Genomic DNA, 25,134 nt, shown 5'->3' with positions numbered 1-25,134 from the left:
TTCATAAGTTAAGTCACTCAGTCAGCACAGGGCCTTATGTGGACCAAAGTACTGTTGAAGGAGCTTTTCTGACAGGCCATGTCGTCGTATTGGTGTACAGATCCATACTTGATCACCTGGCTGGTACTCAACTCCCCTGCGGCCGGCACAGGTTGTAGTAGTTCCTGTTCTTGAACTGTTGTTGACGTATTTTGTGCCTAGCAAACTGGCGTGCTTCTTCAGCTCTCTGCAGGTCGTTGTCTACTGGTAGCATGTCGTCGAGAGTTGAATTGACTATGTGACCACAGACAAGCTGAAATGGAGTGACGCGGGTGGTCTCTTGGAGGGCTGTATTATAGGCAAATGTTGCGTAAGGCAGGATTTCATCCCACGTCTTATGCTCCAAGTCATTGTACATCGACGGCATGTCAGCGATGGTGCGATTTAGGCGTTTTGTTAACCAATTCGTTTGCGGATGGTATGCAGTGCTTTTCCTATGACTGGTGTTCGTCATTATCATCAAACACTGCATCAACTCCGACGTGAAGGCTGCTCCTCAATCGGTGATTACTACCTTTGGTGCACCATGTCGAACAACTATGCTGTGCACGAAAAACTCGGCTACTTCAGCTGCCGTTTCTCGCTCAAGGCAGCCGGTTTCAGCGCAGCGCGTTAAGTAATCGGTGGCAACGATAATCCACCTCTTGCCCGATGATGATATTGGAAATGGCCCTAGAAGATCCATTCCAACTTGTTCAAATGGTATATTTATTTTATTTATTTACGTTTCACCTACATCGCCATAAGGCATTACGTAGGGGAGGTACACATAACAATTGACTATATAGTTTTCAATCAAAACAACAGATACAACAAATACAACAGCACTTGAGATATTTTAAGAGAAAAAGAAAAACACTCGTATGTTGGTGAGCGAAAACAACGTCACAGTCATGCATTTGTAAACACCCACACGCTTCGAGACAACAAACCATTCTTAGTGGCAGTGATATTATAGGCGTTGTTACAAGGAAGAAAAAAAGGATTCATTATCAATTTCATTGACGAGATCATCCGGTAGACGGTTCCATTCCTGTATTGTTTTTACGAAAAAAGAACTACCGAAGAGCAGGCGGGTCTATTGGCAGGAGCAGGCCGGCCGTTTTTGGAGGTGTGTTTTGCATCTTTCACATTAGCGACATGTCTTGACAAAATGCTGCACAGATGCTAACAGCTTGGGCCAGTAATACTTCTGATAAATTCTGGCAAATGTCCGCCTGACGCCCAAGAGACCAGATGATGGTTCATCATGAAAAGCTTCTAGGATTTTGGGCCTCATTGCTAACGGAATGACGAGTAAGAATTTCTCCTTGTTGTGTCCGAAGTTCCTTTTGTATAGCACATTTTCATGGAGACAGAATGAAGATAATGCTCTCTTAAATACACGTGGGACCCAGTCGTCATGCCCTTCGAGGTGTTTGATCAATGGGAGCAATTCTGCATCAGCTCGTTGAAGCTCCGTGATACTTGAGGCTTCCATTACACAGAGAAATGTCGAGTTGTCTTCTTTTGAAAAAGAGTTGAGTGGCGAGCGTGATAAGGAATCAGAATCACCGTGTTTTCGCCCAAACCCGTATACAACAGTAATGTAGTATTCTTGCAATCTGAGGCTTCATCCGGCCATACGTCCCGATGGGTCTTTCAAGTTCGCCAGCCACCAAAGTGAGTGGTGGTCGCTCACGGCACGGAACGGCCTTCCGTAGAGGTATGGTCTGAACTTGCTGATGGCCCATACCACTGCCAAACACTTTTTTTCTGTCAACGAATAGTTTTTTTCAGATTTTGATAGGGTGCAGCTGGCATAAGCTACGACTTCTTCTTCTCCATTTTGCCATTGCACAAGTGCCGCACCGAGACCAAGATTGCTTGCATCTGTATGGACTTCAGTGTCTGCGGTCTCATCAAAGTGGGCAAGGATCGGCGGACTTTGTAGACATTTCTTTAATTTTTTAAAAGCTTCCTCTTGTCCTGTACCCCAAACGAATGATTCTTCGTCTTTTGTGAGTTTGGTTAGGGGTTCAACGATTTTCAAAAAATTTTCTGCAAATCGTTTGTAGCAAGCGCATAAGCCCAAAAATCGACACACCTCTTTCTTGTCTCTGGGCTTCGAAAATCCTGCGACAGCCAGGATCAGGGCCAACACTTTCCGCGCTGATTACGTGTCCCAGAAAACAAAGCTTCTCAAATCTAAACTGGCACTTTCCTGGTTTAATTGTGAAGCCGGCTGACTGGATAGCCTGAAGCACTAACCGCAGTCTCTCTACGTGTTGGTCAAACGTTGTGGAAAATACCACAACATCATCCAAGTAGACTAGGCATAACTGCCACTACAGCCCCGTGAGGACACTGTCCATCATGCGCTGGAATGAATGTAGGCCGAAAGGTAGTGCTTTAAACTCATACAAGCCATCCAGTGTTACGAAAGCGGTCTTTTCGCGGTCTCTTTCATCCACTTCAGTTTGCCAATAGCCGCTTTTCAATTCAAGCAAAAGAGAAATATCTGGCGTGCCGTAGCCGATCCAACGTATCATCGATACGTGACAAAAGGTATACATCCCACTTGGTGACACTGTTTAATTTCCAGTAGTCTACACAAAATCTCAACATGTAGTCTTTTTTTCTCATAAGAACTACCGGCAATGCCCACGGGCTGCTAGATGGCTGAATGACATCGTCCTGCAGCATCTCTTGCACCTGACTCATTATAACGTCCCGTTTTTCCGGCGAAACTCTGTAAGGGTGTTGATACACTGGCTTGGTTGTTTCCTCTGTTATGATTCGGTGCTTTCCGATCTGTGTGCGATGTACTTTTGACGACATAGAAAAACATTCAGCGAATTCACTTATTAGGTCTCGTAGTATTTTCCTCTTGGCTGGTCGTCGTTTTCTTCGCTTTGTCTGAAATCAGCGGCCTTGCCTCCCCAGGTCGCTGGATTCAGTTTTCCTGACGCAGGCTCATTGACCAATGGTTTCGTGAGTTTGAAGGTGAACTTGAATATCGCGGGCTTGGCGATCGATAACGATTTCGTGCTGGTTACCTTGGCTGGTGCTGGAAGCTAGCAGCTGGAGATTGCTGTGTTGGAAGATGCTCCTCTATTTCTACAGGCCTTTCACAATTACGCGGGTGTGCATACACAGAAAACCCAGGCAGACTGGCTCTTGGGTATGGGTAGTGTCGGTAAAGCTGTCCAGTTTCTCCACAGTGAAAACAGAGTGGTGCCCTGTCAGGTGTGCACAACACCTCGTTTTTCCGTGCTCTCTGCTCTCCGAGAAAAGGTGAGCTGGGCGGAGCTGATTGGGCACCGTGAGTCGCGAACGAGACATTGTGCCCGGCAGGTTAGCATAGCGTCCGCGTACGTAGGTACACGGCGTTCCTGCAGTGGTTGCTGAAGTCGAATAGGTTGCACTTCTGGTTCCGGCTGAAGAATGGCGTGACAAAGTTCATCACGGATGACGGATGTGAGGGATGAAACTGTCGGCACGGCTTGCGGTTGGAGAAGGTTTCAAAGCCTCTTTTACGATGGACTGCACCAGCTCCTTCAATGTCTTGCTACTGTTGTCTCGCTTTGCTACTGGCATCCCGATTGTAGTGACAGGCACACTGCTGTAGTGCTCTTTCGATGGTCGTGGCTTCTGTGTGGAATTGAGCAACGGCACGTAAAGGGTTATGAACCAGGCCTGCAAATAAGTCCAGCTTGACTCCACGCATCAAATGGCATGCTTTATTTTCTTCTGTCATGTTGGGATCGGCGCGTTTGATGAGGTGGGACATGTTCTCGATATACATGCCGACACTCGTCCGTGCATTGGTTCCTCGATTGAAGGACATTTTCTACCCTTTCCCGGCGATCGGTGCTGGCATACGCAGCAAGCAAATGCCGCTGAAAGTCTTCCCACGTTGTTATTGCCCCTTCATGGTTCTGAAACCATATCCTCACTCCATCTTCCAACGCAAAGTACATGCGGCCCAGTTTCTTTGCCTCATCCCAAGCATTGGTCCTTGCGACGCACTCGAAATGCTCCAGCCAGTCTTCTACATCTTCGTGCGTGTCACCGTGGAAGGGTTCAGGTAAGCAAGGGGTAGACACGATGACGATGAGTTCAGATGTTGAAGCTGCATTGGCCATTGCTCTGGAATTGGCAATCACTGCTGCCTGTGTTGCTGGAGCACTGAGGAGTGGTCCGAATTCAGATGACTCACCTAGGAGGCGGCGGCTTGAATGCTGGTGTACTTGGGTTAGTTTGTCAGGCTCCAATCGCTGAGGGTCAGGGCTCCTCTCTCTTGCGCCAAGGGGACTTCCAATCATAGCCAGTACCTCCACCAAAATGTCACATAACACAAGAGGAAAAACACACACAATGATTTATTAAGGGCAAACATGTGCCCAGAAAAGTAGATATAATACGAAGACGAGTTTGCTAAAGCGTTCCACACACGTGTCACTTTTTCAACAAAAACCAGGTCAGTCTCTCGGCTCGTGCCGTGCACGAGAGGCATGTGTGCGAGGCACTGCAGACACCCACACAGCGTTTAGTTGGTTTTCCTAGTAAAAAAATTAGTAGGAGCAATCTCTGCAGCAATATAAAAATCTGCAACTCTTCAACATATGTCTGTGCGTCCAACATCTGTACAAATATTTAGCGTCATTTCATGACTTGTCGCTCAATGAAAAAATTGCAACACTGTCACCTTCCCTCCGCATGCTTCACATAAAGTGCATTCCCAAGGTATGTAGAATCTGCCGAATTTTTTAAAATGCGAATGCATTTGTTAGTCGGGCTATGTCAGGCATCCGGCAGTGTCCGCGCACTAGCAGGTGTTATCTCTCCACTCACACTTCTTCTCCATAGCAACATCTGCGGGCGCGGGTACTTATCCCCGTCTTCCAGAGCAGTTGGTGCAGCAGGAGCAGTGGAAAGGAGGATTGCGCTCTAGCGTGTGAGGGCGCTCGCATAGCGGGAGCTCGGCAAAGCTCCCCCGGGTGTGGAGATATTTTAGGAGAGGGTAGATACAGTGCTTCACCGCTCATTCTCTCGCCCTTCACTCTCTCTCCTTCCTGCGCATCACTGTCTTGCTCGCTCGTACGTATATAGAAATGGAGTGAAGCATGCGCTTCTCTCTCCACCGTTCGCTGGCTGATGAATATGTAAATAAATGATTATGGTACAAATCCCAGTCTCGTCATTAATTTACGCCATTAAAATTACTACGACATGTACTCCCAGCGCAAGAAACCCATTCGCATTTCCTTGCGATTCCCTTTGGGGAGGTGCGGGCAATTCTTTAAGGCAGCAAGTCTGCAGTTGCCGTTTTCCAAGAAATAAAAAACCACTTGTTGAAACATTGACTGAAAAAACACTCCCTGTTCCTAGAATTCTTCATCGTAATTTCAGAACGCACTTGTAATAAACGCATAATTGATTTTCAGACTATGTAACCTCACTTCACACGTATGGCTGTCCAAACTCGCTCAACATCGCAATCTGCCCTCAATGCAACACACTGTGTCACAAAGCAAGGTACCTTCTGCTGCAGATGAGCTTCCCCGACTTTTCCTCCCGGTGGCGAACGGCTCGCTGCCAGCGAAGGCACCACGCCCACCACCTTGGGGCGGGTGGCGCCGTCCTTCTTGGTAGGGATCCGTGATGGCCGCGGCGGCCGCTCCTCCCGATACTCGTCCAGGCTGCTTTCAGACGACTCGGACGACGGCGAGTCCAGGCTCTTGCCCGACACGGGTGTCGTCGTCGTTGCCGTCTGCCCGGTCGTGAGAGGAGTGGTGATGCCGGCGCTGGGACTCGTGGGGCTACGGCCGGTTGGACTGCGGCCCGTCGGGCTACGGCCGGTGGGGCTGCGACCGGACGCCTCGTTCCAGCTGGGCACACCCGAGGTCCTGGTGGGAGAGTAGGTGAAGGCAAGGCCCGTGGCCTGGCGCACTGCTCCGTCACCGCTGCCGGGCCGGCCCGTTGGCGACGTGGACTGCCCACCGGAGGCGGCATCCACGGGAGGAGGACTGTAACTGAAACCGCCACCGCGCGTCGGGCTGTACGGACGCTTAGAGTCATCAGCTGGGACCTGAAACGAGAGAGGCTAGTGAATAATAATAATAACAATAATAATTTGGGGGGTATGATGTCCCTTTACCACGATATCATTATGAGCAACGCCGTAGTAGAGGTGTTTGGAAATTTCGGCCGCCCGCGGTTTTTCAAGTTGCTTTTAAATACAAGTATGCATGCCTCTAGCATATCGCCTCCATTGAATCGCGACCGCTGCATCCCAGATTCGATCCCCCGACAAGGCGATGGTTGAACACCATAACCACTAGACCTTGCTGGTGGAAAGGCGGCGAAAGAATAGAAAAGTTCAGCGTGGAAGTTTTGCCTGCATTACTACTCACGCAGGCTGTCCACAAATGCCTTCCCTGATCAACCGATTCACGCATTAAACGGGTACAGAAGCGAAATATGATTTATCTTGAGCTGGCAGGTTACTGTTATACAATAATAATAACCAAACTCTTGCCATGACAAGACAATTTATACGCCAAAAATGGCATGAAAAGGAATGACACCTGGCAACGTCATTTTGGTTTTTGACGGCATGTACCAGGCATATATGGTGTAGACCTTTTATAACGTAACTCCCGGAGTCGCCAATATCCACACTATAAGAGGTACCACACTTTAATCAAAACAATCTTTTTTCAAGAGCCGCTTTTGTGCAAAACGTGTTGAACATGCAGCCTCACATGTCCGAGAATCGAAGCATGCGTTGTGTGGTGCTTACAACCATTTAAATTTCCAAATGTTAAAAAAGTTTTGTGTCCAAAGACCTGCATTGTCAATGAAATGAACAGGATATGGTGGGAGGGGTACGGGAAAAGAAAGCACTATCGCGAAAATTCATCAACTACTCAGATAGCCTCTACTATGCCCCTTACAGAGAAACTGTGTCGAATCACGTTCAGAGTTTCGTGCGTTGAAAGACACCAATTGTTTGACTTCACAGGCGTGCACCCGATTTCAAGATATCGCAATGCGAACACCCATTCTAGTGTTACAAGTGTTACCCTCATTTTCATTAATGATATGTATCCCTTTCCTTCAAGTCCAGCTATCACAAGGAGTTTCGTTGATTCCGTACCGAACCAGTACTTAGATAGCACGCGATCACTACTGAAATGTAAACGACACTGACTAGGCTTAGCCAGCCGTTCGGGATGTTGTTGCCGGAAATTTGGCCAAGACATGAAATGATGAGGGGGCGTCGAAAAGATCGTACTCAAGCACTGAACAAGACCAGTATGCATGATAAAATGTTAGCGTGCACGGCCGGGAAATCAACTATGACAAAAACCCGCCAAGCTTATGTGATGCAAAAGGCAAAAGCTCATGTTATAAAGTCGTAAAAGTTTAAATCTACGGATGAGATAGCAAATGCGATATCTGTAGCAAGTTCGATAACGACGAAGCTTTTTCCTGACAGGAAACTCTTGAGCACAGTTGATAAGGAAAGGAACACACATGCCATGTTGAGCTGCGTGCGGCCGGCAGCAAGAGGCCAGAGCCACGCTAGCGACGCTAGTACATTGTAGCCAAGTCGACGCCGGTACACCACGAAGAAGCCTCATTTCAAATTGAGGTTGCTAACCTCACATCATACACACTACAAGCTCAAGGTGTTGAGAAACTAGAATGGGCTCCATTTACAAGTTACAGCCCTTTTTCTTTCGTACAGCTGGAACCTCGGAGACACACGTTTCTTACCTGATATGTGTACTCCTTGGTGTAGGGGCCCGACTGCCTTGCAGTGAAGCCACCCGGTCCTCGGCCTGCTGGGCGCGGTGTACTGGTGTCCGCAGGTCCGACGGTTTCCTCCTGCATCGTGTCCCCACCCGACTTAGTCGGTGCCGCACCTTTCCCCGTCGTGGGAGGCCAAAACTGTGCCGCCACAGCGCCACCCGCCCCTTTGCGGTAGGCGCCCCCCTCGGGTGGCGTCTGCTCTGCGAGCGGCACTAACTTCTCGCGAGACCGCGACAGCTCCAGCCGCGTAACGTCTTGGTCACGTATGCTCTTCTCGGTGAAGCCCCCTTCCAGCCGCGTCTCTGACTTGGTCGGCCGCAGCTGGCGTTCCTCCTTCAAGCCGGGTGCCGTTCCCTTGGTGGGCACACGATCGTCGGTGACGAACACTTCGCGCACCAAGCCTGTGCCGGGGTCCTCCAGGCAAATCACCCGCACTCCGTCGTCGGTCTCGCCGCCGCCCGACAAACTCTTCTTGACGTGGGGCTCTTCTTTCGGAGACGTTCCCAGAGCCACCTTCTTGGCGTCCACTTTAAAGCTTGGCTCCCCACCACCAACGTGAAGAACCTTACCTTCGCCACTTTTTGATGTCGCCGTTGGCGCAGCTTTCGCGGCCACGGCTTCGACAGCCTTTGAGGCAGTCTGAAAGACCTTCTTTGTGATCTCGACTCCACTTGTGGGGCGGGTTTCCTTGGACGCCTGAGAGGTGGCGCCGAAGTCGGTCGCGAAGTGTGGGAGATCGCAATGCCGTCGGGGCAGCCATGCAGACAGCACGGTGACGTTAGGAGAGGAAGGCGTGCATGTGGAAAGAAGGGGGCGAGGGAAAGAGAGAAAGAAAGAGAAAATACAAAGGGATGTTAGCAGGCACGCTGCGGGAGGCTCGTGCATGCAGAAGGCGTGTCCGCGCTGCATTCGCAAACTGCCAAGAGCTATCGCGTACGCCAACGTGTCGCTCGCTAATGACGGAAAGAAAAAAAGGTGCGAGTGCTCCCGCCAAGCATTGCCCAGCAGGCAAGGGCAAGCACCAGCAGATTTGGCAGCGCTCTACGGACTAAGGTAGTTCAACTGGAACACTGGAGATAAACAACTAATCAAGCCAGCTACCAGAACAGTTCTAACTAGATCAGTTTCGCTAAGTGCTCGAATGAACGTGCAAGCTTAGTACAGGCTTAACGCTACCATTGACGTATTTTTGTCTTCGGAGATTGGCTCCTTATCAGCAGAAGGCAGTGGGACAAAAAACAAACCCACCACACACATGCTCGCTCATCTACACACAATGCAGCATTCAAAAGTAATGCACAGCTGACGCGAGATGGAGCCCTGCGGTGAACAATGCCCCGGCATAGTGGTTTCTCAAATTTGCATATCAGTGCGGAGTCAATGCACCGAATATTCTCTACGGTAGCAACACAGAGAGACTGCGAGCCAGACTAAACAAAAGACCCTGTGACATTCTACGCTTCTGGGGCAGCAAGATGTCCGCTTCTGACGTAGTTAAGGGACTATCGCAAGTATGGCAGAATGAATGGGTCATCTCAATTGCAGCTTTACATCTCAGGAACTGTTACATATTCTATTGTGGAATTTTGGGTGTTCGATAAGAAAGCTTTCGGCCTCCATTTTGGGTAATTTTGACCCTGTAGGTTTTCTTACATATTTGTATATGAGTACCAAATATTCAAATGGGGCGTAAAATAAAATGTACCTTTTCTCAGCAACGAAAATGAGCAACACCCTGAAATTCAACATGCTAACTTGACATCATACAGTTAGACCCCTTTATAAGAGACATCCTCTGGGCAGTAATTCTTGTCTTTTACATGAGATGTATCTTATAAGCAGGGTACCTCACATGCATTTCCTTATCAATCCGTTTTTTACTGTAGGCACACTGGTGCCTCTTATACCCATTTGTCTTTTATAAAGGGGTTTGACTGTAGTGGTATTATTCCAAACCTGTAAGAATGGGTTCTTTCATTTATCTAACAAGTAAAAAACTGTGCTCACTTGTCACTCGCCATAAAGGAGACTTTCTAATAAATCTTTTTTTTTTCTTTTAATAACAAAGTGCACACAATTTTCAAGGTTTTAGATTCAGACTGTTGATCTGAGAAATCTGAGAAAATGAGAAAATCTGAGAAAATGTCAGCACAATCAATCAGATTGTTTCTCAGAAAAGGTATATGAATTCTAGAAAATGTTCAAGAAACTGCCTTCCTTTAAGTTTGAAAACCTGCGGATAGTGCTCACAATGTAAGCCAATGACTATGCCATAATAAAATCATTGGCGAGAAAATTTATAATTAATAGAAGAAAATAAGCATACATTTGATGAACCCAGCCATGCTGACTATCAAAAAAGACATGCATGCAGAAACAATAATGGACAAGAACATGTAAAAAAATCTCTCGCATCCACGAGGAGGCACGGACTTTCACCCCAATATTGAGTGTCATGGTGCACTCCTACACATTCCACAATGCACGGCTTTCCTACCCAGAATATAATTTTTTTTTAATGAAATATAAAAAACTACATGTTTTGTTGGTCGACCCTACAATACCCTTTAATACGCCAAGTCTGCACATTGCAGCAGACGAATATTCAAAGAACGTAAGCTGCAAATTACCAGTCTCGTTAAAGCTACATGTTTTACACTGGTACAGAAAAATCTGGTACAGCAAGCTACACTACATGTTTTACACTGGTACAGCAAAATCTTTTTAGCATACCCAGTCAAAATGTCCTTAAAATTCTGTCACTGATCCTCTCAACATACCCATACACACATACACACAATGAAATGCATGTGCCTAGTACGCTCCAGAAAGGTACAAACTGTGATTCGGTAATTCAATATCTAGCATTCAGGACCCGAAGGTACAAAGCAGGGTAACCTAACAAATCTTCCTCAAGTTATCCCAATTTTCCTTTTTTTTTCTGTTTCTTTTCTATCTGATAGTACATATAGAAGCATAAAGCTGTAGTGGGTACGGATTAAGTGGCCTCGTGACGTCCCATGCGATCTGCACAGCAAGGCCTTCCTAATAAAGAAGAAAACTTAAGTGCTCTTGTCTTTTAGCATTTCTTCATTCAGAAAACTGTGTTACCACAGATACCAAGGAGGAACTGTTGACTCAGTCTAGATTTTTTCCATCATGCCCTTTGTAAGTGCTTACAATCTATTAATGCAACCACTGCCACCAGAGCACACACCCACATCTGAAATGCCTGCCTTTGGTTTATTACTTGAGGAAAGTGCAGGTGCTCCAACTTCAGTAAACAAAATAGTTAGGTCACGTCGCCATGCTTCTGTCCAGTCTCAATTAGAGAATTTTTTTTATTTCTTTGTGTTCTGTATTGCTTCACTCCCTGTTCCTTGCATAAAGTTTCCTATATTCGTACACTACAGGGAACATTTGTACCAGTGTCTGTGGGAGCTGCAACCCACAGCGTTTCAACGAGCATGAGCGCAAAGGGTAGTACCGTATAAACCAGAATATAAGTCGAGATTATTTCAATAAAATAATAAGCTAAAGTCGCCCCTCGTTCTATATAGCGATGTCTAGCCGAAAGTGCAACGCTGTCTGGCAACATATTGCTTGCCTGTGCTTGTGAAGCCAGACGCGGCCATATCCGCAGCCAAATCCAATCACAGTCTGTTTTCTTTGTGTTCGTGATTTGCTTCTGATCTGTTCCGAGTTTTCGCTCCGCTTGACATTGCACTGCATTTTTAGTGGCCCTTTTTTTTTTTTTTTTTCGCTCAATGAATATGTCTAGCGGTGCGAGGAGGCAGTGCTCAGCTGCGTTTAAACTAGATGTTGTTAAGTTCACAGAAGCGAACGGGAATATGGCTGCTCAGCGCCGCTTTGGTGTATCAGAAAAAAGCGTGCGCTATTGGAGGGCGCAGAAAGGGAAGCTGCAGATGTGCAATCCTCGAAAAATGTCGTTTTGTGGACGAAGTGCCGTTCATCCGCAGCTGGAGGATAAGCTAGCGGACTTTGTGCGGGAAGTTCGTGCGCGCTCGCTGCCAGTGACCGTGGATACCATTCGCAAGAAAGCCGTGGAACTCGCTCGGGAAGCTGGGCTCACGAGAGAAGAATTTCGTGCACCGAACTCTTGGGTGCGTCGATTTATGCGACGCAAAGGACTTTCTCTCCGGCGGCGCACATCCATCTGTCAAAAGTTGCCGGAGGAGTTCGAGGACAAGCTCATAAACTTTCAGCGCTTCGTAAATCGGCTTCGGGAGCAGAACGACTACATGATGGGGCAGATTGACAACGCCGATGAGACCCCCATGTGGTTTGACATGCCTTCGTCGACCACGATCACGCAGCGCGGCGCCACGGATGTGAAACTGCTGTCCACTGGCAACGAGCAGTCGCGCTTCACCGTCATGCTGGCATGCACGGCAGATGGTAGAAAGCTTCCGCCCTTCGTCATTTTCAAACGCAAGACAATGCGATGGTGCGACAGTTGGTGCGACAATGCGATGGTGCGACAATGCGACAGTTGCGATGGTGGTAGAGGGGAGCTCCGACGATCGGGATGGGGTGCGCCCAATTCGCAAATAAATGTGGTTCGGCAGTTTTGGGTTGTTTTCCTTTTTTTTTTTTCTTTTTCGGTAACCTGAACTTGGGGGGTCGACCTATATTTCCACTCGACCTATAGTCCGGTTTATACGGTATGTGGATTTGCCTAATTTCTGTACTCTCGGCTCCGTTTGATTTCGCGCGGCTTGGAGCTGCTTTGTCACGAAACGACAATCAGCAAGTGTTCGGAAGTTGCACTTCGCCGCCTTAACACCTTTGTAGACACTAATTCATATCCGGTCACGAAGCTCAAAATGGTTCGTTCTTTCCTTTGAGAAACAAAACCTGAGACACTGCAATTAACAGGGCCACAAGTGCGCTCGCAGCCGGCAAGCACAAAGACTAGGCAAATCCACGTACTACCCGTTATTGCCACGATCGCTGAACGATCGCAGTGCCAAACTTCCCTCTAAATAATTTTAGGAAACTCTGTGAATCCTCAGCCACACTTGGAGAAATGGATAGGTATTAACGAGTGGTACATACATAGGCAATACTGCTCTTTAATAATTTGCACGAACAAGTCTTCTGGGACAGCTATGGCGCTGTAATATGTGCTCAGTTTTGCACAGGTCTGCTCTCAATCACCTGTACTCATCGCAGCTCAGACATTACCAAGCAAGCACTCGTTACAGTTAAACAGGTACGACAACTTAAAGGCAAAGCCACCAATGACTCCTCATTCTGTTGTGGCATTGCATGCGCTGCAGCCAAATGGCTGTTATTGTGAATATGCAGCCGCCATGAGTTAAAAACTGGCTAGGAATTCCGTAGTGACTGCCGTTACAAGATTACGTGCAGCTAAGCAATAAAACACGACAGTGTACACAGCCTACATTTCTGAAATTAAGGTTTAGTATGGCTCGACCCTGAACACACTAAGTGATGGCAACCAGCATCACAGGCACGGAATTGAGCCAGGGAGCTTGTCACACGAAATTGTGCGAGTGATAAAGTGATGATATCCCTCGCAAAATGATTCCTCGAGAATACCATCAGGTTTGGGGGTGTTACGACGTAGCGGAGGTTAAAAACCACTAGTTCGAGCAGCCCGGGGTCGAACAGATCATAACTTAGTTTCAAACTTAGCTTTCTAACCATATCTTTGCAACCACTTGACAAAATTGACCACATAAAATCTCCCTTTTTCGTTTGGTTTGCATAACTTATTAGTAAAGCTATATGTACTTCAATGCTCTAAAAGATATTTTTTCGGGGCTACTAAACCCACAAACTGAGATTTATGAGCACAAAATATGCTCAATACAGCTGAAAAACTTCATGTGCTCAAAACATAGTTATGAGAGGCAAGTATAGGAAAGTATTCTTTAAATTGTAACATGAAATAGCGCAATGTCTAAGGCGATAATTTGGAATCTCCTTATTGTATGGGAGGCATCACAGAAATAGAGGCGAATCTTCGCTTACAGCAAAGTTATTACTTGAACTATGTCATATATAATGCCCGCATCAATAATGGGCACAGAGAGTAGAGACGAGGCTTCATCGTTTACACTGCAACACAATATATCCTTGACTGCAGTAGAATAGTACGAGATGGAACTTGAAGAAACGAGGAAAATATGTTCCACCTAACGGAGGTTTTCAGCAATTGAGAAATGGTGTAAACGGGAGCAGCAGTCAAACATATTCCAGTACAGTAATTCTAAACAGAGGTCCTATATCAAGAAAGTGCATATCTCAGTTTGATAAGGACAAAAGAAATACGTCAATATTTACTTCTTTTTGTTGCTTAAAGGCACTCAGGTTTGTCAAAGTTCAGGGGGCATCTTATGAACTCTGCTTTTTTATGTTACTGCTGGTTATTTGCTCAAAGGATGAGACAAAAAAACATAACAACGACATTGTTACACACATCACGGGTGTGAGGCACTGGTAAAGAGCGTGATATGAAAAAAAAAAAAACTTTTTGCTAGACAACTATTGCGTCAAGCGAGAAACAAATCCGTTGCTGAAAACCAATGCTTCTCCCACGGGGGTTCCTGTCCCCTATGACATGCTTCCCAGCATGCATTACAACGTGCAGCATTGCCTTTCGTGCTCCAAATGACGCTCTTCGTAAGGCTTTGTTCTAACAGGCATTACCGCACAGGCCTATTTCGCTGTTAGGCAAACGAACTATTAGACACGTCAAGATGACTGATGACAGTTATAAAGAGTGCAGCCAGGTATAGCACCATACCACCTAACATGCACTGAGGGACAGTTACAGCCATATTTTATTAGAGAAGCAAGAAGGATGCTTGGTGTTATGAGGTGCGACAATGGCGATGCCTGAAGAAACACCTTGGCCGAGACGATCAAGAAGCGCTCTTCCAACACCATGAAGGCCCAAACGAAACAAACCGCACATATTTAAACAACCAAAAAATCGCTCCTAAAAAGAAAAAAGAAAGAAGAGAGACCCCATGTTCTTGACTGATTGCTTTTTGATGACTATTTTTGTCGTGAGCCAAATAGCTGGGCAGGTAGAAGCACTCATGACCACGTTGCAATGTGTTGATTTTACACTGTGTCAAATCAGGGTGCCCATAAATGTGTTTAATAAAATGAAAGATTAACATAAATCACTCAAACACGGTTTACCGTGGTTACAAGTAGGAGCTACACTAAATGCAAGAAAAGTAGCACAGAAAATATTCATTATCACTTGACTACCACTAAGTGAACAACACTCCACTGTTTATCAATGTTAGAAAGCCACATAAGATGGAGTAACTAAAAGATTTTACGTTTGCACACTTAACAGCGTCTCCTCTACGCATCTGAGGTTTGCGATACTGCTAATTCTTATTTCGTAAAGTTGTCCTGCACAGACCTGCATTGAAAAAGATGCCTATGTCATTTTCATTCGGGCCTTGCTCTCTTTGCATACTTTCATTGTCTAAATGTAGGTAAAGCGCTGATGCAGACATCTGACAAATCGAACTACATTGGCATGTCGTGCGAAAGTCACTACACAAACTTACAACTTCAAAATAAAAGTTGACTCCAAAAGCTACAGCCATTCACTACTTGATGAATTTTACCAAAAGCAATCAATCAATCTAAAACACAAACTGTTACTACTCATTGTCCGTAATCAAGTGTTCATGGCCTCCTACTTGCATCCGAGGTCAGTTCATTTACTTACCCAATAACGAAGCAGATAAGATGAAAGTGCTGCAAAACAAAAGCATCGGCAGGAAATCTAGGGCAGGCTTGTTTTTACTGTTGTTTTTCTTTCTTTGTACGCTTTAATAAACGGACCAGGGAGGCATTCTTTTCAGCATCTACTCTATCCCTCACGGCCAACATGTTGCTCAGGCATTGAGTTAAGTTGCGACATTACCATGCAGTTCAGAAACATAACTGAAAATTTGGACATCGAGTTATGTAATCCCAATCAGCCCACGCAGTTACACAAATGACTGAAACATGACATCGTTTTATCAATGTGCTGTCATTTGTTCCCTCACCCATTTATCACTAATGAACTTGCCAATCAGCACAAGATGTGCATAGTACTCGATATTTCCTGAAATCAAATCGTGCGCATATTAACACCTCAATATTTGTTGGGGTTTTACGTCTTAAGACCACTTTATGTTAATGAGGGACAACAGAGTGGACAGAAAGGAAAGCTCTTGAAATTTCGGCCACCTGCCATCTTTCTACACGCACCTCAATCTAATTGCACATTTCACAAGGATGGCTCAGTGGGCTAATTGGTAGTACATCAAGTAACATTTTGCAAACAGATGTGCCCAATGGCACGCCAAAGGCTATGTCTTGTGTGCTCTTCAACCATTATCATCTATGTGACAAGTAATCTTTCATGAAACTATTGCATTTTGTTACTATGGAAACTCAACCACCATGCCAGGAATTCAACCCCACGACCCTCTGGTCAGTGCACAGATGTCGCAAAATTTTACGCAGGAAATCTAAGCTCTCACTATTCGATTCGGATTCTGATTTGAACAGCCACTATTCAAAGTTTTCAGCACTCCAACATTTCTTGAACAATCCCCGATATCATATGGACGACTCTCAAACACCTTTTAATTAAGGAAGTGACCATCACCCGACAAACCACTGTTTTAAAACTGAATTACATGACTTGACAGCTGAAAAGAGATGAGCGCTCGAAAATTCCCTCGCTTTATTGAACCGACGAAACAGCTACAAAATTTAAATTTTCACAATTTATCGTGCACCGTACAAAAATTACTGGAAGGCCACGCAACACATATTTGACTCGGCATCATTAGTGCACAAACTGATTTGAATTAATGTTTAAGAATCGTCATTCGTGCCTGCAAAAAAAAAACAAATCCATTGCATCTGAAAAATGCTGCCACAGCCCAGCTAAGCGAGGAGTCCGTCATACCACCTGTCCTTTGCATGCTATAAAGAAAGGCTATGAAGCGCACACAGAACATATTTAGAAATGACCAGAAGACTCCCGCAGCAAACAAAAGAGGGTGCTAGGTACTGACCCCGTCTTCGTGAAGGGGACTCCTGTCTTCCGGTGTCTTGGCCTCTAGACTGAGGCGCTGATCCTTCTTGGTGTCCATGGGCAACATGACAGCCACGCCCCCAACTGGGATAGTCCTCTGCACACAATGAGAGAGAGAAAACTGGTTGCTTATTGCTGCAAAAGCTATTAAATGCACATGAACAAACGCAGTCAACGTTCCATTAAGAATGACCCCTTCTACTTATAATTTTTTAATATGCTTCACCTCATCCCATTCGTCTTGCGGCAAAACTATCTTTCAAGCTCGCCTACCGTTGCAAATTTATCGATTCGAGAAAACACCAGTTCCAACGTGAAAAATACAGCTGTAGAGGTGGGGTCTTATCACTATTTCAGGCTTGAAATTCAGGCAGGAAGACTTATAAATCAGACGCAGAAAATTTTTAGCAACCATAATTTCAGACGTTTTGGTATATTGACGTCTATGGGGCAGATTTGGCGCAACCAAAGTGTTGTTTGCAACAATTTTGGTTGCATTCTTGATAACACAACTACGAATCCCCACCCAGCAAGCGCTTAATCAACCTAGTGAAAAGAAGAAACACTTTCAAGTTGCTATCTTATAAAGATAGTCTTAGGAATCCTCTACAACTCCATTTCCCTGCCATTTTTTTTTTGAAGTATTAGAAAAATGTTCAAGAAATATTTAAAAAATATTCAATCCCATTTACATTCGCACTTCAATACTCGAACTCACTTCACACCTTTCAAGACTGCCTTTCAAGATCGTATTATTGATCATCTTCAACACCAAGAACTGTGGTCACTGCATATTGTTAACCCAAACAAAACTCCACCCCTTATCCCTTATGTAATGCCCCTCCAAGAAAGGGGGGGCACCTTTAAGACCTGACACCTGCACTTAGAATTACCTAGAATTTCGCTATTCGCACAGCTCTACTTTTTCTTGCATTGATAGCAAGCAAACAACCGACAATGGTAGGACCCCATTCACCTTCGTTTCCTTTTTGGGTGGCGCCTCGTTCGTAGGGCTCGATGCCTGCTCGGGAGAGGCCTTGGTGGCAAAGCGGGGGACGTCAGCCGACGCAGTCTCCTCGCTGGGCGACCGGCGAAGGGCGCCTGTCAGCGTGTGACGTTTGCTCTCCTCCGATACAGCCGGTCGCAATGGGTACGTCAGAGCTGCATCATTTTAGAAAAGCAGCGACACTTGTCGTCTTCGTCTCATGCTCAACACTCATGCATTTTTTTGCAATTTATAATTGGCACACCTATAGCCAAAACATTACTTAGTAAAACCAGGCAATCTTATCACCCCATCATGGACATGGTTCCACTCTAGTTCCATCACGTAAGTTACTGAAGGTCTGAGAAGCGAACTTCCAACATAAAGTTTTGAAGGCTAAGCAAGCCAACCGCTAAATTCGTTCCTCCAGACATAACAGTTCAGAAACAGCCTTTTAATATGAAGTCGCCACCCTCGCCTTTAGTGTGCATTTCGGCACTCACTTTGCGAAGAGAAACGTTTGTTGCTGCGCGTCCTCTCAAAGTGAGGAGGCGGACGGTCGATGCGGGCGCTCGCCTGCCTCGTCTGGTACTGGGTCCGCCCAGAGTAACGGAACTTAGAGCCAAACCGGGGAAGGAACAGCCGGGGCTTCACCGCGGGTTCCGGTGACATGAGCCTAATGAAGAGACAGAGAGAGGAGATTTCAAGCAGATCAGATAAGACAACAAATCCCAATTTATCCGGGAAAGGCACCACTGATATGTTTTGTTTGAGCCTGCTGGTCACACATATGCAAACATCTAGGTGGGAGACATGTTAAACGAAAAAACAGCGCAAGAAGACAAGGAGGAAATGGGCGCACACACCATTGAAGAACACTGTGGACAGGACGGGCGCAATACTGCTGTTGCAAAAGCCCATGTAACAGCAAACACAGAAAGATTTACATAAAATTAATAAAGAAAGAAGCTTCCGTCATGCCAACATGCCGCAAGCTGCCCTCTCGTACACTTCTCCTTGCCCTTTCATTAATTATTTGTGTATCTCAATTAGAGAAGCCATTAAACCATTCCAAGCATCCTTCCTTCTATTTTGCTTTCTTCTGGCTTTTCTGTTTTGATCAGTTACGTAAGATCAGTATTTACTAGGCTTGTGCAAATACTTGAATGAATCAAATATTCGAACGAATAGTAGGGTATTCAAATTTGCTGGAATTCAAATTTAAATTAGTGGAAATTTCAAAGTATTTGCAAGGAACAAATAGATGCATATGAATTCAAATGTACCGCCTGTAAAGGTGGTTTCACTGCAGTGTAGAAGTGCTGAACCGTGAAAACACTTATTCAGAAGAAATTCGCTCTGCCGTGAAGCACCCCAACAAATTTAAAGGGGCCCGCAACACTTTTTAAGCATTGTCAGAAAACGCTGCCGATCGGTAGTCGACGCTACCGAGGACACGCAAGCTAAATATTTTAGTGCAGCAAGCGGCATGCGATCCACAATAAATTCTCACTCAGCTGAAAATTGCTTCCTTCTTTCGGCAGATGACTCCACAAGCTCAGAAAGCACGCATGGCATATTTTCTTTCCCTGTGCCATCCCCCCCTGCTTAGCTTCCAGCGCTTTCGTTGGGAAGAAAAGAGAAAATGCACTTGCAGCATGTGAGAAATCTTTGAAACTCCGCGCGTACTGGACGGATTCTAAAAATTCATGTGGCGGTGAATACATGAGGCAATAAGCTTTTTTAGTGAATTCAATTTATGTCTACTTGTAAGTCAGATGGTCCCCTTAAATGAAAATATTATCCTAAATCAATTCATTTTATTAAACTTGAAAGCTTGTTATGACGGCTTATATGCTCTAGGTATAATAAATTTTAAAATGTTACGTATTTTAATGGTTATTACTGCCATCCTGCTGAAAGTGAAATCCTGCTACTAGTCAAAGTTGTTCTAACTTCCTTTGAACAAAAAAAGAAATAACATTTGCGTAGAGGCCCTATTTCAGTTTAAAAAAATGTTGTGCAGGTTAGTTAGGTCATGATAAATATGCCCATTTTTCTTGAGGTGCCATATATACTATTCGAATTCGATTTGAAATTATTCGCCCAAAATCACTATTCGCTTCGAATTCGCCTCAGACCTGAAATTCACTGTTCGCACAAGCCTAGTATTTACCATAGTTACTCGAATCTAGGCCAACCCCGTTCTAAGCCAACCCTCCAAAAGTCCAAAGCCTGGGAAATAAAAACATACACTGAATGTAGACCGAATGAAACAGCGAAATTGAAAAAATTTATTGAACATGAAGATTAAACAAAGCAGTAGGTCCATGATGCAAATAACACTAGAAACATACAGCCGAAAATCCTGTTGCATGTGTTTTTTGACGTAGTTTTTTTCGCATTGCTTCTAGTTGCATAATAAAGATGCCGTTCTTGCCGGTGCCACGCTTATTCCGAGTCGTTGTCACTGCTTCCCTCGTCGGTGACTTCTTTGTCACTGTCTTCAAACAGTGCGCAATCCTCGGTGCCATCAAGCGCATTGAATATGCCGAACTTCTTGAAAGAGCCCGCAATCAATGTTCCCGGGTTTTCGTCCCACACTGCAGCCCCTCCAGACGCTTCACTCCAAAGTCTCCCCCGGCTTGAACATCAAAGGATGAATCCGCGGCTAGGACAACGTTCCTTACATAAGCGGCCCTACAATGGCACCGCCTGTTTGGTGCCATTGAGCTTTTCTGCACACAGACCACTCGAAGTGAGACTCGAAATGACAAACGCTCACCTCAACACTTACCAACCACAATGATCAAAATGGCGGCCTCATGTGTGTACTTAAATCAGGTGTTGACTTGGCTACTAACGGCTATAGTGCAGTCTGGGTGGCATTAGCTGTGCACCGCATTTCTCAATGAAATAATGCGCGTATTTCAAAATCCTCGAATTTAAGCCGACTCTGGAGTTTGATGCAAAGAAATTTGAAAAAAAAAAAAAACTATCGGCCTAGATTCGAATAAATATGGCACCAACAAAAACTGAACAGGGCAGTTTCTCTAGCCGTTTCATCTTGGAAATCAGCTCAAAAGAAAGCAGCCGCCAGGCATTGGATTTCATCATAACCTTTACCAACGATGTGCCACAACACCCCATGGCATAAGCAGCAGACTCTCACCTGAAGAAGGTGTGGTGCTCAACGCAGACCTTCCAAAGTCGCTTGGCAGCTCGGTGATTGGCAAGCTTGAACCCTATGGTGCTCTCAAATTGCTCGAACTGTGAAAAGCACAAAAAATATATACGTATATAGTTTAGGTCCAGGAACTGACATGATTTGGCTGCAAATAATAATACACACACAAAGTAAAGAAACACTCAACGACAAGCACAAGCGGCTTGTGCTTGTCGTTGAGTGTTTCTGATTGTTGACGAACTAGGCCAACAATCACTATTGTTACAGTAGGTCCAGGAAGACTATACGGCGGTGTATTGGTCAAAAAGCATCATCCTCAAACGATGTTATTTCCTCTGAATGTTGGGGACTGCTTCGTAACACTCCAAATGATCAATCTACCCCGGCCTGCATTGGGATCTCAAGATCCAAAAACAGCCATCAAATCCCGAACTTACATGCTTCATAATGTGACCGTGCGTGCACATTATGGTTAACTATAACGTCATTCTGTGATAAGAGTGAACTCATTCATTATGTAATGTAACTATCAGAAAAACGCAAATGAAAGAACAGAATGATGTTTTACAGTAGAAATAACAGCTCGAGAATGATGTTCTTGTCCAACTTGAATCTTCTCAAAGGAATGCACACCACATAGTCAACAAATAGGCGGACAGTTGTGGTACATATTTCATTTCATTTCATTTTTTTTTTATACAAAAGAAAATCATTCCATTTAGCCTTGGGGACACGACCGAAGGCTAAATAAATGCAGGTTGTGCCACCCTGGCAGCAAAAGCACAGACACACCAACAAGCATTTGTTGTACAGAATACACTGGTACATAATCATGCAGAATGATTACAGGATTAAAGAAAATTATAAGCTTACAAGTATATAAACACAGCTGATATTGATACAACAAACGTGTAATCATATTAAGCCATATAGCGTATGCTTCAAAATATAATTTCAATACATTCAATACTTCAGCATTATGAATAGCTATGCATAACACAAACACATCCTAAATCTTGCATTTACAGTCGCCGAGTGATTTTCTGGACATAGCGGGGACAGAAAAAAAGTTCGAAAAATTGAACAGTCCGAAAAATTCGTTTTTGTCAAAAATATTAACTTTATTGCATCACGCAGGCTTAAAAAAGTCCATTATTTTGCCTTGCCTCATACTAAGCTTGGAAGAATTTGGTTCGCCCGTATTTGCGCCAAGGTGACATCGTCACCATAAATGCTCGACAAAAGCGTCATCGCGGTAGCGATCTCCGCCACTGCGTTGATGAATGTCTTTGTCTGTGGGCTCCGCGCACAAAACAATGTCATTGTCTGCACGAGTGAAGTCCTTAAATGTCATCGTGGCAGGCACATCCCCTCCACCACTGCACAAGTCGCGCATTAGGTCCTCCCTGCCATCGGTGCCATGTGGATCGCCTACGCTCAAATCATCCGCCTCGGGTTCTTCGGCAGCAACGAACCTGGCATGCCTAAAGCAATGTGCAATGGTGTCTGCTTTCACCGCCTTCCAAGCTTCGGCCAACATATGAATGGCGGCCAGAATGTCGACCTTGTAGGCCTTCCCATTGTCAAGGCACAAGACGGTGCGGCTGAGCACGCGGGCATAATAGTGTGCCTTGATGTTTCGGATCATGCCTTGATCCATTGACTGGAGCACGCTTGTGGTGTTAGGCGGCAAAAATTCCAGCTGAATGGCCTCAAGGTTCCGCACACTACTGTACGCGCCACATTTGTCAACAAAAACTTTTCTGCCTTGCCGCAGAAACTTACGGTCAAGTTTGCGTAGGTATTTTTCATATATAGACTGCGTGATCCACGCCTTGGAGTTACTGTCGTAGTCCACAGAGAGAGTCTGGGTGATCCACGCCTTGGAATTACTGTCGTAGTCCACAGAGAGGGTCTTCACCGCCTTAAGACACCTAGGATTTCTCGCCTTTCTAATTACGAAAAGAGGCAGTTTTTCTGTACCGGTGGCGTTGGCACTTACCATTACTGTTAAGCCCTTCTTGCTAAGCTTCCCGCCAGAGCATGATTCTCTTGAAAATGATAGCGTACAGTCCGGGAGCATCTTAAAAAACAGTCTTGTCTCATCGCAGTTGAAGATGTCCGAAGGAGAAGCAAGGATCTCAACTTCGCGACACGGTAATTGGACACTAGAGTCTGGTCGACCACTCCGCTTTCACTGCTAACTTTCTTAAAAGAATTCCATACCTTTTCTTGAAGCCGCAAAGCCATTCGTCAGTGAATTTAAAATCCTCAATGCTTATTTTGAGTGCGAACGAGCCGGCTTTTCCCTTCAACAAATCTCCTGATACAGGAAGGTTCTTTGCCAACACTCTTTTTAATCACAACTGCAGAGCATCTTCAAGGGCTGGATGAACGCCTTTGCTGTTGTTTTTCTGGCTCTTGTATGAATTCTGAAACGCTGTCAAAATCTTCATTCGGTTTTTGACATAGCCGGATACTGTTTGCTACAATAGGTGGTATTCTTTGGTGACATCAAGCTGGGACTGTCCACTCTATATTAACTTGATAATTGCAGCTTTCTTCTCCAACATAATGGTCGTATAGTTCCCACGCTTTTTCGCACCACCTGGCTTTCGCGATGGTACAGATGGCGGAGCCATGGCATCGAGCTCGAGCACACAAAACTCGATGCCGCAGATAGCCGCCACAAGCCACACAACGTCTCGATACGACCCGACAGAACACGTACTAATGGCGACTGGAACAAGCTGGCAAGCTGCATTGCTGCGAAAAATAAAAAATCTTTACTCCGCCTCCTCCCTGTTCGGTGCGATGACAATAGTGCTAGCCACTGTGCTGACCGAAGACGAAAAAATGTTCCCGTGCCGCGTTTCCTATAGCAGACGTCAGCCTCCGAAACTTGAAATATGACATTAGCTTTCCAATCTCAGAGGCAGGAAAGTCATTTTAAAACTAAGTCACCAAGCTTAGTCAAGCCGGCGAGAAATGCAAGATGGCGGCGTCCTTACAGGTTCGTGGTGCGGCTCAAAACAAGCAATTTACTCTGAAAAATCCAAGTTTCGGGTGCGAATTCGTCCGAAAAGTCGGTCGAAAAAATGCATTAGCCCTATGGGAACCCTGACGGTGCATTATAGAAGTCTGAAATATCCAACGAGTTTGAATTTTTGCAGTCCGAAAAATCGGGCGGCAACTGTACAAGGTTAGTGGGCCTAAGGTAGAAATGCTGCAGAGCACAGGCTGCTCACACTGACCTGATTTACCTAATTTCAGACTTCTTGGCTTGTTCACTATCGCAGCAGCAAAGCATAAATAGTGACAGTGACTTAGAGTTATGCCTATCTCACTTCGTGAACCAAGAATGGGTGATGTTTTCCTGTCACTGCCGAGACGTTCTGCATGCTGCCAGGCCTGATGAAAGACACTTGTGGCAGGGGGAATACTCTGTCTACATACAAGATGGCCCCACCGATGGCAACACCCTCGAATGACTATCGCTTGCTTTGCACCTGCTGCTTCGTCCTGCCGTTCTGTACAGTTCACTCATCCACGGTAAATGATACTGCTTTTTTCCGTTGAGCCATCTGCTTCGATAATTGACTATAAATGGTTACTCAGCATTGTTTTCAACATCGATTCACCATTGGCACAGTGAAGTTTTATGCCTTACGGTGCGTAATTTTTTTAGGGTATACTAAAATTAACCAGAATGACGTTTGGCAAGATTAAGCATGAAAAACATGTTACACTCACACAAGCACTTCATGCTATTTTGAGATTGAGTAGCATGTGCTTGGCACTTGCAGCACTGATTGCCACAACAATGTCTCAGTAGCCACTTATTCATTTTTATACATCAATTGTATTTCTACACAATGCGTCAGAGAGAGAGAAAAAAAAGGGTAGCAATTAAAAGTACTGTGCCCTAATGCATGTCTTTTACAAAAGGGGTTCAACTGCGCAAGGTGCACAACACAAAGTAGTAAAACTTCCTTATCCCACTAC

At 45.3% G+C, this 25,134-nt stretch overlaps 1 protein-coding gene across 3 annotated transcripts in view; it reads right to left on the bottom strand.

The window, feature by feature from the left end:
- cora (erythrocyte membrane protein band 4.1 like coracle) overlaps nt 1-25,134 on the bottom strand; it is a 63,280-nt gene that overhangs the window by 17,510 nt on the left and 20,636 nt on the right. For 2 of the 3 annotated variants that reach the window (XM_075873708.1, XM_075873709.1), the window contains exons 9-14: nt 21,115-21,212; nt 18,446-18,618; nt 17,934-18,118; nt 16,938-17,054; nt 7,807-8,538; nt 5,564-6,112 (exon numbers count right to left, since the gene is read on the bottom strand). In XM_075873708.1, coding sequence (XP_075729823.1) covers nt 5,564-6,112; nt 7,807-8,538; nt 16,938-17,054; nt 17,934-18,118; nt 18,446-18,618; nt 21,115-21,212 — 1,854 coding nt within the window. The remainder of the gene's footprint in view (nt 1-5,563; nt 6,113-7,806; nt 8,539-16,937; nt 17,055-17,933; nt 18,119-18,445; nt 18,619-21,114; nt 21,213-25,134) is intronic. The other variant, XM_075873710.1, reaches the window with a different exon arrangement.

The sequence above is a fragment of the Rhipicephalus microplus genome, chromosome 9, assembly GCF_043290135.1.
Source record: "Rhipicephalus microplus isolate Deutch F79 chromosome 9, USDA_Rmic, whole genome shotgun sequence".
Classification (NCBI taxonomy): Eukaryota; Metazoa; Arthropoda; class Arachnida; order Ixodida; family Ixodidae; genus Rhipicephalus; species Rhipicephalus microplus.
This window is presented reverse-complemented; position numbering and strand designations above follow the sequence as displayed.